Source organism: Nerophis ophidion, linkage group LG05, assembly GCF_033978795.1.
Source record: "Nerophis ophidion isolate RoL-2023_Sa linkage group LG05, RoL_Noph_v1.0, whole genome shotgun sequence".
In the NCBI taxonomy this organism is placed as follows: Eukaryota; Metazoa; Chordata; class Actinopteri; order Syngnathiformes; family Syngnathidae; genus Nerophis; species Nerophis ophidion.
The window spans coordinates 27,471,363-27,484,268 of NC_084615.1; the positions used below are offsets into that span (position 1 = coordinate 27,471,363).

Sequence of the window (12,906 nt, forward strand, 5' to 3'; positions counted from 1 at the left end):
TTGAAAATAAAATAACAATAATGAATGAATCAAACATTCAAGCCTTGAAGTAGCAAGAGAAAGTGCATGATTAAAACGTTACTTATTGCTCAGTTGGCTACACTGATTTGCTTTAACAATGAATACGGAACAAGCAACGCTTATATAACGTAATGGTGCAAAATCAACTTTCAAAAAACAAACAAAAAACATCAATGGTATATTAAATGAAATGTAAATAAAAAATGTAATGCTTCTTTTCTATTTGCAGCCTTCTAAGGTAAATATCAACATTAACTTTTTCCACACTGTTTGTAGAGAACCCTAAAGGCAGTGCCTATAGGGAACGCCCCCAATATTGGGAGAATCGGGAGAAATTCAGGAGAATGGTTGCCCTGGGAGATTTTTGGGAAAGGCATTGAACTTCAGGAGTCTCCCGGGAAAATCGGGATGGTAGGCAAGTATGAGTATTAGCGGTAAATACGGTGTTACAGCGGCGCTACCGCTGTATAGTACCGGAGGGCCAGCTATAATGTTAATTTGATATTGCCTCAAGGGCCAAATTAAATTACATGGCGGGCCAGAGTTTGACACCCATGATATAGGGGCACATGTCAAGTAATGGCACTGGGGAGATGGCTAAAATCTTTTTTCAAATCTTCAATAAATGTGCAAGTTCTTTTCAAATAGTGGGCCCGTGAGAACGATTAAAAACAAGAATTGAAGGGGAAGGGGTATGTTGCCAGTAAATTTTGTAGAACAGACTTCTCCATTGAACACGGCGGCCGAACGGATATTCAGCCATGAACGGTCAGCGAAGCACAAAGCGTACGCAGCGCAGTATCGCTCACAATCCAGTATTATGGCCCACCTCGCAAAATGGAGACGGTAGACCCGATGGTGTATCTTATGCTGAGACAAAGATGGCTATGCTGATAGCTGGAAGCAATATCCCGTTCTCATTCGATTTGAATTCGAAGATTGCTCGCCAATACGCAAATGGCAGAACAGAGGTTACTCAAATAGTGAAAGGTAAGTGTTGTTGTTGTTTTTTACTAACCAGCAAGCACAGTACAGTTAGTACAACAATTGTGTTTTTATTACTGTGTATTTCATAGGTGCCGTCGGAAATTCAACTATTTCGTTTATTTATATATATATATAATAAAATAAATATATACAGCTAGAATTCACTGAAAGTCAAGTATTTCATATATATGTCTATATATATATATATATATATATATATATATATATATATTTATACGAAATATATATGACATACTCGAGTTATGCGCCACCCCTCTTAACCGCGCCCCCCGCCCCAACCACGCCCCCAACCATGCCTCCGCAGCATCCCCGACAACCCCCCCACCCCCCCACCCTCACCTCCCGAAATCGGAGGTCTCAAGGTTGCCAAGTATGTCCGTGACCATTCAGTAAAGTTCAGAAGCTAGAAAAACAGAACATAAATATTGCGGCGGTGCTGGCTGAGCTATGATCAGCTTTAGCCTGGATGTCCCAAACCACTGGCCTATTTCACCTGCAAAATAATGAGACCGTGAGGCAGCTGTAGATCCCATAATCCACACATGCTGCTGGCTGCTGCATGATTAAAGAGGCCAGATACAATCATACTATGTGATTTGAATAAGACAATCTCATATATGCTTAATGCGCTCTCCATTCAGCCACAGGAAACAAGGTTAAGGTCCGTTCCAGCCAAATTCCTCGTCATTTAGCTCACGGCACAAAATGTCACATTCATTTAGTTTTATTAACAAAATTTAGAGGTTGAAACAAAATAATACATGTCCTTTATACAGTACATTAGTCTGATTTTTACTCTAATGGTCAAATTTGTATCAATTAGTGTGCCCATCTGCTGGTATTACTAGCCATGAGTGGCAGTATCATCATTAAAAAAACAATATACATATATACACTATATTGCCAAAAGTATTTGACTCACATATGAACTTGAAGTGCCATCCCATTCCGAACCCATAGGCTTCAATATGATGTTGGTCTACCTTTTGCAGCTCTTACAGCTTCAACTCTTCTGGGAAGGCAGTCCACAAGGTTGCGGAGTGTGTTTTTAGGAATTTTCCAACATTCTTTCAAAAGCGCATTAGTTAGGTCACACACTGATGTTGGTCGAGAAGGCCTGGCCCTTACTCTGTTCTATCGGATTCAGGTCAAGACTCTGTGCAGACCAGTCAAGTTAATCCACACCAGACTCTGTCATCCATGTCTTTATGGACATTGCTTTGTGCACTTGTGCACAGTCATATTGGGAGAGGAAGGGGCCCGCTCCAAACTGTTCCCACAAGGTTGGGAGAATGGAATTGTCCAAAATGTTTTGGTAGCCTGGAACATTCAAAGTTCCTTTCACTGGAACTAAGGGGCCAAGCCCAACCCCTGAAAAACAACCCCACACCATAATTTCTCCTCCACCAAATTTCACACTCAGCACAAGGCAGTCCGAAATGTACCGTTCTACTAGCAAACTCCAAACCCAGACTCGTTTATCATATTTCCCAATGGAAAAGCGTGAAGTGCTTTACGTCACTGCATCCGACACTTTTTTATTGGACCTGGTGATGTATGGCTTAGATGCAGCTGTTCAGCCATGGAAACGTATTCCATGATGCGCTCTGCGTACTCTACGTCGGTTAATTGGAAGGTCACATTAAGTTTGGAGCTCTGTAGCAACTGAAAACTGCAGAAAGTCAGCGACCTCTTTGCACTAAGCACTACACATCCGCTGACACCTGTCTGTCAGTTTACGTAGCCTACCACTTGGTGGCTGTGTTGCTGGTGTTACCAAACCCTTCCATTTTCTTATAATAAAGCCCAAAGTTGACTTTTGAATATTTAGGTGGCATCCTATGACAGTTGCACGCTGGAAATCACTGAGCTCCTGAGAGTGGCCCATTCTTTCACAAATGTTTGTAAAATCAGTCTCCATGGCCAAGGCCAAGTGATTAGGACACCTGATTCTGATTATTTGGATGGGTGGCCGAACATTTTTGGAAATATTGTATGTATATATATATATATATACATATATATATATATATATATATATATATATAGAGAGAGAGAGAGAGAGAGAGAGAGAGAGACAGAGTAGCCATGTACTCTGGATGCACACAGAGGCCTAGTTTTTAAGCATGTTGACTGTTAGGAGAGTGAGTGTTAGAATTTTCGTTTGTGCATCAGAACACATCGAAGGTCTTCAACAAGGGGTCAGCTGTGATATTGCAGGGGGTGGAGTTCTAAAATATTTGGTTGATTATACTTTCAAGAAATATGTACACCCTATTATTTTCCCCTAAATCTTTAAAGGCCTACTGAAACCCACTACTACCAACCACGCAGTCTTATAGTTTATATATCAATGATGAAATCTTAACATTACAACACATGCCAATTCTGCCGGTTTAGTTTACAAAATTACAACTTTAAATTTGCCGCAGAGTTTTCTGTTGAAAACATCGCGGAATGTGACACGAATGATGACGCCTGTTTGTGACGTTATTGGTTGTAGGAGACATCTTAGCTCAGCTCCACACACGGGTAAAAGTCGCCTCTTTTCATCGCGTAATTACACAGTATTTTGGACATCGGTGTTGCTGAATCTTTTGCAATTTGTTCAATTAATAATGGAGACTCGAAGAAGAAAGTTGTTGGTGGAAAGCGGTGTATTGCAGCGGGCTGTAGCAACACAAACACTGCCGGTGTTTCTTTGTTTAGATTCCCCAAAGATGGCGGTGAAGCTTTAATATGGAACAGAGCGGTCAAGCGAACACGGTTGGATTGGACCACACACACAAAGTACACTGTATTATGCAGCGATCATTTCGAAACATCGTGTTTCGAAGAGGGTCCCTTTTTAAGGGCAGAGATGGGCATCGCCACAACCCGTCGACTGGTGCTAAAGAAAGGTGCGACACCTACTATTTTCAAGAGACCACAACCAGCCATTAGTGGCAGTGCTTCGACAAGTTCAGACCATCCCACGCCGTCCACAAGTGGACAGACCATGCGCATGAGGTCTGCATTTGCCAAAAGGGAAAGAGGGTGAGGATCTTGATTTCCAGTTTCCATAGTCATACTCACAGACATAGTCATAGACTACTCCATGAACAATGAAATAAATTAACAATAAAATAGTCTACATATAATTATTGCTCCAAGTTCTAGTCAAGTTCTTCTGTAGTATAAAGTGTCATACATTTACTGACATTACTGTCAATACTGTCAATAGATTGCAATAGGCCGGTGGTTTTCAAATCCTTTATAAATATATTTATTGAGTAATCCTTCAACAAAATATGAATGTAAGTTCATAAACTGTGAAAAGAAATGCAACAATGCAATATTCAGTGTTGACAGCTAGATTTTTTTGGTGGACATGTCCCATAAATATTGATGTAAAATATATATTATTTTGTGAAGAAATGTTTAGAATTAAGTTAATGAATCCAGATGGATTTTTGATTGATTGATACTTTTATTAGTAGATTGCACAGTTCAGTAGATATTCCGTACAATCGACCACTAAATGGTAACACCCGAATAAGTTAATCAATTCATGGTAATTCATGGATCTCTATTACAATCCCTAAAGAGGGCACTTTAAATTGAGGATTACTTCCATGTGTAGAAATCTTGATTTATAATTGAATCACTTGTTTATTTTTCATCAAGTTTTTAGTTATTTTTATATCTTTTTTTAAAAAATAGTTCAAGAAAGGCCACAACAAATGAGCAATATTTTACACTGTTATACAATTTAATAAATTAGAAACTGATAACTTTTTACTTTTTTTCACGTTTTTTCAACCAAAAATGCTTTGCTCTGATTAGGCAGTACTTGAATTAAAAACATTTTCACAGGGCGTACATCACTGAAAAAAGGTTGAGAACCACTGCAATTGACAATTATATAAAGTATTGTATATTTGTACATTTAGAGACAATAGATCAGATCATGGCCAGTACGACTATGGCATCTGTGGCAGATGCGGTGGATGAACCAATGGCAATGGCACTAGATTTGCCTGATGAGGAGGTGCGATCAAGATCAGGTTCAATTTGTTTTCCAAATCAATGTTCAAATGGATTACAGTTCAAGCCCAATAGAAAAAGTATTCATAATTTATGTAAATGAGGTATCCATATTACATGTAGCTGTTTCTCCATTTCCAGGGAAATACAAGAGAACAAGGATGCCAGACGGACTGGGTACCGATTGGGACAGCACCAACGGCAATGACTAGTGGCAAGAGCACCCAAACAGGGAAAGTACATCATAGATCAAAGGGTATGTCTATTTCGGTGATGAACATGATTCTGCACATCACAGTACACATTGCACAGCTGCCTGTGCAGAGTAGACAGATACATTAGGTGATGCAAAGACAATAATTAGTATGTGATCTTGGTTTAATTTTAACAGATTAAATAAAACAACTTGTGTTTTATTTTATTGCTAGGACACCAGGTGACCCCAGAGATCCTCGAGAGGGTTAGAGCCAGGGTTAGTGAAGTCCCATCGCCAAGTGCAGCAGCTCCATCTGACAGCCCCGAGATGAAGCCCAACATAGCATCTCCAGGTGCGTCTGGAACGCAAGCCAAGCTACGACCACCTCCTGCATTGTTTGATGAAGGACCAGCATCAAGTCCCGCTGCACCTTCTGATAGTGGTTCTTCCGATGTCAGTTATGAGCCAAGTGGGTCATCGACATCGGATCCGTGTCAATCTGAAGGGCCGCCAGATCCCACACGTACTCCCAAGATGCGGGAAGAGGGCTGCCACAAGGAACCGAAGTACATCTTCTTTGAATCGTGCCTCCAGAGTCTTGTCAATTGGTGTCACTGTCCAGCCTGTAGCAGCCAGGACATAAGGCCTTCTTGGGATTTGAACAGACCATACAATGTGCATCATGTGACCAGAGGAGTAGGTGGAGCAGCCAGCCAAACATTGGCCCTTATGCCGCAGGCAACATCCTGCTATCTGCTGGCATACTCTTCGCTGTCGCATCTTCTGGCAAGGTGTTGCAAATGCTGAACAGCATCTGAGTGGTCACGTATGTGAAGAGAACATTTTTCAACCACCAAGAGCTCATCCTGCAGCCAGCCATCAAAAATGTGTGGGAGGAACAGCAACGGCCGACCCCGCGTCCTTGGTAGTGATGGGCGAGAAGACAGTCCGGGACACAGCACCAAGTTCGGTACCTACACCACAATAGAGCTAAAGGCCAATGTGGTTCTCGACCTTCAGGTTGTACAGGTACGACCATATATTCTCACTAAAAAACTCGTAACAGAATAATCAGATAGGGGATTTTCCAGAATTATCCTTGTAAATTTGTTTAATTTCAACGAATGATTTCAATAAATCACAAGCTTGCATTAAGTTTATACTAAACCTTTTTTCATTTTTTTCTTTGGTCATTCCTTTTCTGTTATGTATATTTCAGAGCAACGGATGTCATGGCAGCTACCATATGCAGATGGAAGGACTGAAGAGGATGGTGGAGCTGCTGATCAGCTGGGACCTGGATGTCGGGGTGCTGGTGACAGACAGACACTGACAGATCGCTAAATGGATTCGCGAAAACATGCCCAATACACGGCACTGCTATGACATTTGGCATGCTGCAAAATTTTAGTTGGATTATTTGTATGCATGACAAGTTGTGAAGTAGTGTGCACATATTAGTGATCAGATGAATGTAAGTTTTTATTTAATCCACAAATTTCTGCTTTTTTCTGTTTGTAGCCATCGGGAAGAAACTGAAGGCCATCGTCAATCTGAAGGACTGTGAAGACCTGTAGCCCTTGGTGCTAAGTATAATTAACCACTTCTACTGGGCAGCAGCGTCTACACCGCCTGGAGAGGGGGAACTTCTGGTTGCCAAGTGGAAGTCTGTGGAGCGACACATTCAGAACATCCACAAGGACCATGGCGACCTCTTCCCAATTTGTGCTCATGGACAACTGCACGGTAGAAGTATGTAAAAGAAATGGCTCAAATCAAGTAGGTAGGCAAATAAGTTGCCCGAAAGCAGTGAGGGAATGGCAGTATTTTCCTGCACATCTTTTGAAAGTGCCCTGCGATGAGGTGGCGACTTGTCCAGGGTGTAGCTGAGGTAGGCATCAGCGCCCCCTGCAACCCCAAACGGAATAAGCAGTAGAAAATGGATGGATGGATCTTTTGAAAGTAAAAAAATTCAGATAAACTTGTAAATAAATAACCAGTTTTCAAGTTGACTTTATGTTTAGGTTCATCCTCATCAGTGAAACTGGAGGAGGTTGTCAACAACAAATGCCTGCTGAAAAATATCGCCATGGTGTAGGGTGAACACCAAACTTCCAAGGTGGAGGCGTTCCATAGCCTTATCATACAGGTAAGAATTAGGCTGATCGCCTGTCGGTGGCGTCGGTGGTTACCACCTGCCACTAGGACTTTTGGGGCCAGGGAGCAAAATACTACAGCAGTGGTTCTCAACCTTTTTTTAGTGATGTACCCCCTGTGAACATTTTTTTAATTCAAGTACCCCCTAATCAGTGCAAAGCATTTTTGGTTGAAAAAAAGAGAAAAGGAAGTAAAATACAGCACTGCGTCATCAGTTTCTGATTTGTTAAATTGTATAACAGTGCAAACTATTGCTCATTTGTAGTGGTCTTTCTTGAACTATTTGGAACAAAACATATATAAATAACTAGTGATTCAATTCTAAATCAAGATTACTACACATAGAAGTAATCATCAACTTAGAGTGCCCTCTTTAGAGATCCATCTGGATTCATGAACTTAATTCTAAACATTTCTTCACAAAAAAAATAATATTTTACATCAATATTTATGGAACATGTCCACCAAAAAATCTAGCTGTCAACACTGAATATTTTGTTGAAGGATTATTCAATAAATATATTTATAAAGGATTTTTGAATTGTTGCTACAAAACAGCTTCATTATTGCAGGAGATCAATCTTTAACAAACAGTTTAATACACAAACATTTGAATTCAAATATACAAACAATTCATAAATTTACACACACATTGTATGGATGCATGACTGAATAAAGTGTCTTTTATCGTTTACAGTTCGCACCGAAAATGTATGTCATCGCATACATCGGAATGCTGTGCAGGTATAAGTGTCACTAGTGTGTGCCATACTTTAGTACTTTTGCATATAATAGATTGATTGGCAACACAAAATGGTCCCTAGTGTGTGAATGTGAGTTGGCCCTGCGATGAGGGGGCGACTTGTCCAGGGTGTACACCGCCTTCCGCCCGATGTAGCTGGGATAGGCACCAGTGCCCCCGGCGACCCCAAAGGAAATAAGTGGTAGAAATGGATGGAAGGATGGATGGATGGATATGACATCATTAAACACACACGTTCAAATGTATCTGTTCTCCCTGCTGAGTAAAGTACACAATGTTATTATTACATTATTCTGTTACCACACCTAGGCACCTGCTTGCAGGGCTGCACTGGAATGAAAACTCGAGCCGCCCTACAGACACTACGAAAGCGGGTGCTGAGTGCTATGCAGTACGCTACCCGAAGTATAAAGCAGGGGGCCATGTGGTCAAGAAAATCACGACAGAGCCAACATACCGTAAGTGTAGAGGACACAAAACATGTGAACACTCGACACTTTGTATCATGATAAGTTTATTATGTTGTGAGCAGGAAAATGTACAATTGTAATTTGCAGGCTACGTAGATGACTTGATCAGGGAGGTTTTTGCTGGCTGCAGACAGACCCCTGACGAGAGAACACCAGTCAGCGTCACTGTGGATGAACTGGAGAAGTCAGACAAGGAAAGAGCCATCGCCAAGCACAGGAGTCGCTTCGCTAAGCGTTAACTACAGTGGCCATGTGGATTCTGTTGCAGTCACTGCACGTCTTGGAACCCTGGGTAGTCCATCGATAGAAATGTTGTTCTGATCTTATTTACTACACAAGCTGGTAGTGCCACCCTTATCTCCTTTTCCAGAAATCCCGAGCAGAAGCGGACAAACTGTCGATATGCTGTGTACTGTCTCCACCTGGAAGATACACAGTGACTCACTGTTCTCTGAGATGCAAAAGACATTGTCATGCATTCTATTCATTTGTCATTTACTGTTGCAGTAAATCGTAAATATTGTTGACATCTACGGTCCATGTATGTAATACTTCTATGATATATAATGTAATTTACTATGTAGAACAGTACATATCACAGAATAAGAATCAGATAAGAAAGTGCTCATTCTGACTTATCTTCCAAAGGTTGATAGAATAAAGAATTATTTAAACTTATTAGTGCCTCACTCATTTTGCTGTTGCTGCAGCACGCCATATTGCTGTTTGTAGGTGTAATACGCTGTCTGCAGCACCCATTCATCCAGACACACAGATTGATGCACATCTCCACCCCTTCCTGCTCCATTATTCTGGCCACTGCCTGTATCTCATGACAGCAGGCACACTCAGCCACTGTCTCCATGTTCACACAGTTGTGACATGTACACCTGGAAATAGAAATATTCATAATATATGAAAATCAATTCATATTATTGACACCTGCAATCTGCATACATATGCTAAAATTAATATTATCATTGTCTTGTTGTGGATCTTATTAATCTACTTTTTTTTTTTACATGCATATTTTTAATATTTCCGGTATATGGAGCTGTGGCCCATAGGAATAATGTCTCCCGGCTGGCCTGAGAACGCCTCTGGACCCTCCATGGAAGAGGTAAACAAAGTGGCTGGGGAGAGGGAAGTCTTGGCTTCCCTGCTTAGGCTGCTGTCCCCGCGACCCGACCTCGGATAAGCGGAAAAAGATGGATGGATGGATAATTAGGTTTGACATTGTGTCAATGATAGATACTTAGTCTATAGATAGCGGTGTAAGTTGTAACACAGTGCAAGACTAGGCCACAAGCTAAAAATAATCTATAAATAAATACAATTTTACCATTCTGTATTCTGAAGGCGATCTATGTCGTGTGCTACTCCAGCATCAATATCATCAGCGTCCTCCTGACCGTCACAGTCTGCGTCGGGTTCAAAACGATATGGTTCTATCCCTTGTTGGAGGTGGCCGAGTATTCCTGCAACCCCCACGGCTGCCATGGCGCCTCTCACAGCATCTTTCCTATCTGAATCCCTCTAAATGGCCAATAGTCCTTCCCTGTCACTTTCTTCGTCCTTGAATTTTTCATCCTCGCCCCAAATAATGGGGAAATTGTCGCTTTCTCGGTCAAAATCGCTGGCGCTGCTGGCGTCCATGATTGTAAACAATGTGAGGATGTGAGGAGCCCTACAACCGGTGACGTCACGCGCACATCGTCTGCTATTTCCGGTAAAGGCAGGGCTTTTTTATTACCGACCAAAAGTTGCGAACTTTATTGTCGATGTTCTCTACTAAATCCTTTCAGCAAAAATATGGCAATATTGCGAAATGATCAAGTATGACACATGGAATGGACCTGCTATCCCCTTTTAATAAGAACATCTCATTTCAGTAGGCCTTTAACTATACATTGACAATGATCGAAACAAGTAAAAAGTAGGTGGAAGGCCAAAAAATATTGTCCAACAAATTATTGCTGCTTAACGATATTGTTAGGAGTATTTTCAGACCAATTTAAGCACTAATTTAGTTATAATATATGATAACATTATTTATCCAAGTAACACTTTCAGTAATAATCTGTGGTAATATAAATAATCCAGGTAACCCTTTTAAACAGAAACATGTATTTCTCATTGACACTCAATCTCTGTGAATAAAACCTGCTTTTTCAGTAAGTATTGAACATTTTAAGTGTAGTTTTGTTCGCCAGTTGGAAAAAGTGAGTCTGTTGTGTCATGATGCTACATAATGGCCATTAGTTTTAGTTTCCTGTGTTTTATATTATTTCCTGAGTGTGGTGAAAAGCAGGAATATATAGCTTTCTGATTAGTGCCTGGGAACGGGTGAGTCTCCTGAACACCAATCAGAGGCAATTGAAAATAATCAGCACCCAAGGCAACCAAGAATGCACAAACCCAGGGGTGCTGAAAAACAAATAAGGTAATCTTTAACTAAACAAAACAAGATCCGGGCAACGGATCACGACACACATCTTGTATTATCCAACATATTTTACAATCAGCATGATTTTATAATGGTTCACTTTTTTAATAATATGCTAACGTTTTGCGTATTAAACAAATAATATTTTATTATAGCGTATCAAAACATGATTTGGTATGTCAGACTTAGCCCTGTCTTGGTTTAACTCCTATCTTACTGACAAGATCCAGTGCGTCTCCCATAACAATGTGACCTCGGACTATGTTAAGGTAACATGTGGAGTAAACCCCAGGGTAAGGTCCATACCTCTGCATTCTTCAAAATCTACATGCTGCCGCTAGGTGACATCATACGGAAAAACGGTGTTAGCTTTCACTGTTATGCTGATGACACCCAACTCTACATGCCCCTAAAGCTGACCAACACGCCGGATTGTAGTCAGCTGGAGGCGTGTCTTAATGAAATTAAACAATGGATGTCCGCTAACTTTTTGCAACTCAACGCCAAAAAAAACGCAAATGCTGATTATCTGTCCTGCTAGACACCGACCTCTATTTAATAATACAACTTTAACATCTGACAACCAAACAATTAAATAAGGCAACTCGGTAAAAAATCTGGGTATGATCTTCGACCCAACTCTCTCGTTTGAGTCACACATTAAGAATGTTACTAAAACGGCCTTCTTTCATCTCTGTAATATCACTAAAATTCGCTCCATTTTGTCCACTAGTGACGCAGAGATCATTATCCATGCGTTTGTTACGTCTCGTCTCGATTACAGTAACGTATTATTTTCGGGTCTCCCCATGTCTAGCATTTAAAGATTACAGTTCGTACAAAATGCGGCTGCTAGACCTTTGACAAGAACAAGAATGTTTAAACATATTACGCCTATACTGGCTCACCTGGACTGGCTTCCTGTGCACTTAAGATGTGACTTTAAGGTTTTACTACTTATGTATAAAATACTACACGGTCTAGCTCAAGCCTATCTTGCCGATTGTATTGTACCATATGTCCCGGCAAGAAATCTGCGTTCAAAGGACTCCAGATTATTAGTGATTCCCAGAGCCCCCAAAAAGTCTGCAGGCTATAGAGCGTTTTCCGTTCGTGCTCCAGTACTCTGGAATGCCCTCCCGGTAACAGTTTGAGATGTTACCTCAGTAGAAGTATTTAAGTCTCACCTTAAAACTCATTTGTATACTCTTGCCTTTAAATAGACCCCCTTTTTAGACCAGTCGATCTTCCGTTTCTTTTCTTTTTCTCCTCTGTCCCACTCTCCCTTGTGGAGGGGGTCCGGTCCGGTGGCCATGGATGAAGTACTGGCTGTCCAGAGTCGGGACCAAGGATAGACCACTCGTCCAGATCGGGACCCAAGATGGAACGCTCGCCTGTGTATTGGCTGGCGCTGCTGATCCGCCTCCGCTTGGGATGGTTTCCTGTTGTCCCCATTATGGACGGGACACTCGCTACTGTGTTGGATCCACTTTGGACTGGACTCTCACGGTTGTGTTGGATCCACTATGGATTGAACTTTCACAGTATCATGTTAGACCCGCTCGACATCCATTGCTTTCGGTCCGCTAGGGGGGGGAAGGTGTTGCCCACATTTGCGGAACTCTCCAAGGTTTTTCATAGTCATCATTGTCACTGTCACCGACGTCCCACTGGGGTGAGTTTGACTTGCCCTTATGTGGGCTCTACCGAGGATGTTGTTGTGGTTTGTGTTGTGGTTTGTGCAGCCCTTTGAGACATTGGTGATTTATGGCTATATAAATAAACATTGATTGATGATTGATGATTGATAATATTCTGC

At 41.3% G+C, this 12,906-nt stretch overlaps 1 protein-coding gene and 1 long non-coding RNA gene across 2 annotated transcripts; both read left to right on the forward strand.

The window, feature by feature from the left end:
• Positions 1 to 4,993: 4,993 nt before the first annotated feature.
• LOC133553672 (uncharacterized) lies at positions 4,994 to 6,058 on the forward strand. Its single transcript, XM_061902146.1, has 3 exons — positions 4,994 to 5,059; positions 5,197 to 5,311; positions 5,484 to 6,058. The coding sequence occupies exons 1-3, from the start codon at positions 4,994 to 4,996 to the stop codon at positions 6,056 to 6,058; spliced, it is 756 nt and encodes a 251-aa protein (XP_061758130.1).
• Positions 6,059 to 8,238: 2,180 nt separating this feature from the next.
• Positions 8,239 to 9,319, forward strand: LOC133552346 (uncharacterized). Its single transcript, XR_009806671.1, has 2 exons — positions 8,239 to 8,629; positions 8,729 to 9,319. It is a non-coding gene; the product is annotated as an uncharacterized LOC133552346 (long non-coding RNA).
• Positions 9,320 to 12,906: the final 3,587 nt, after the last annotated feature.

Excerpts from the sequence above, each read along its gene's own strand:
- LOC133553672 (XM_061902146.1), top strand. The coding sequence starts at position 4,994 with ATGGCATCTGTGGCAGATGCGGTGGATGAACCAATGGCAATGGCACTA. Across the intron at positions 5,060-5,196 it reads TAGATTTGCCTGATGAGGAG|GGAAATACAAGAGAACAAGG; the intron begins GTGCGATCAAGA and ends CTCCATTTCCAG. Across the intron at positions 5,312-5,483 it reads AGTACATCATAGATCAAAGG|GACACCAGGTGACCCCAGAG; the intron begins GTATGTCTATTT and ends TTTTATTGCTAG.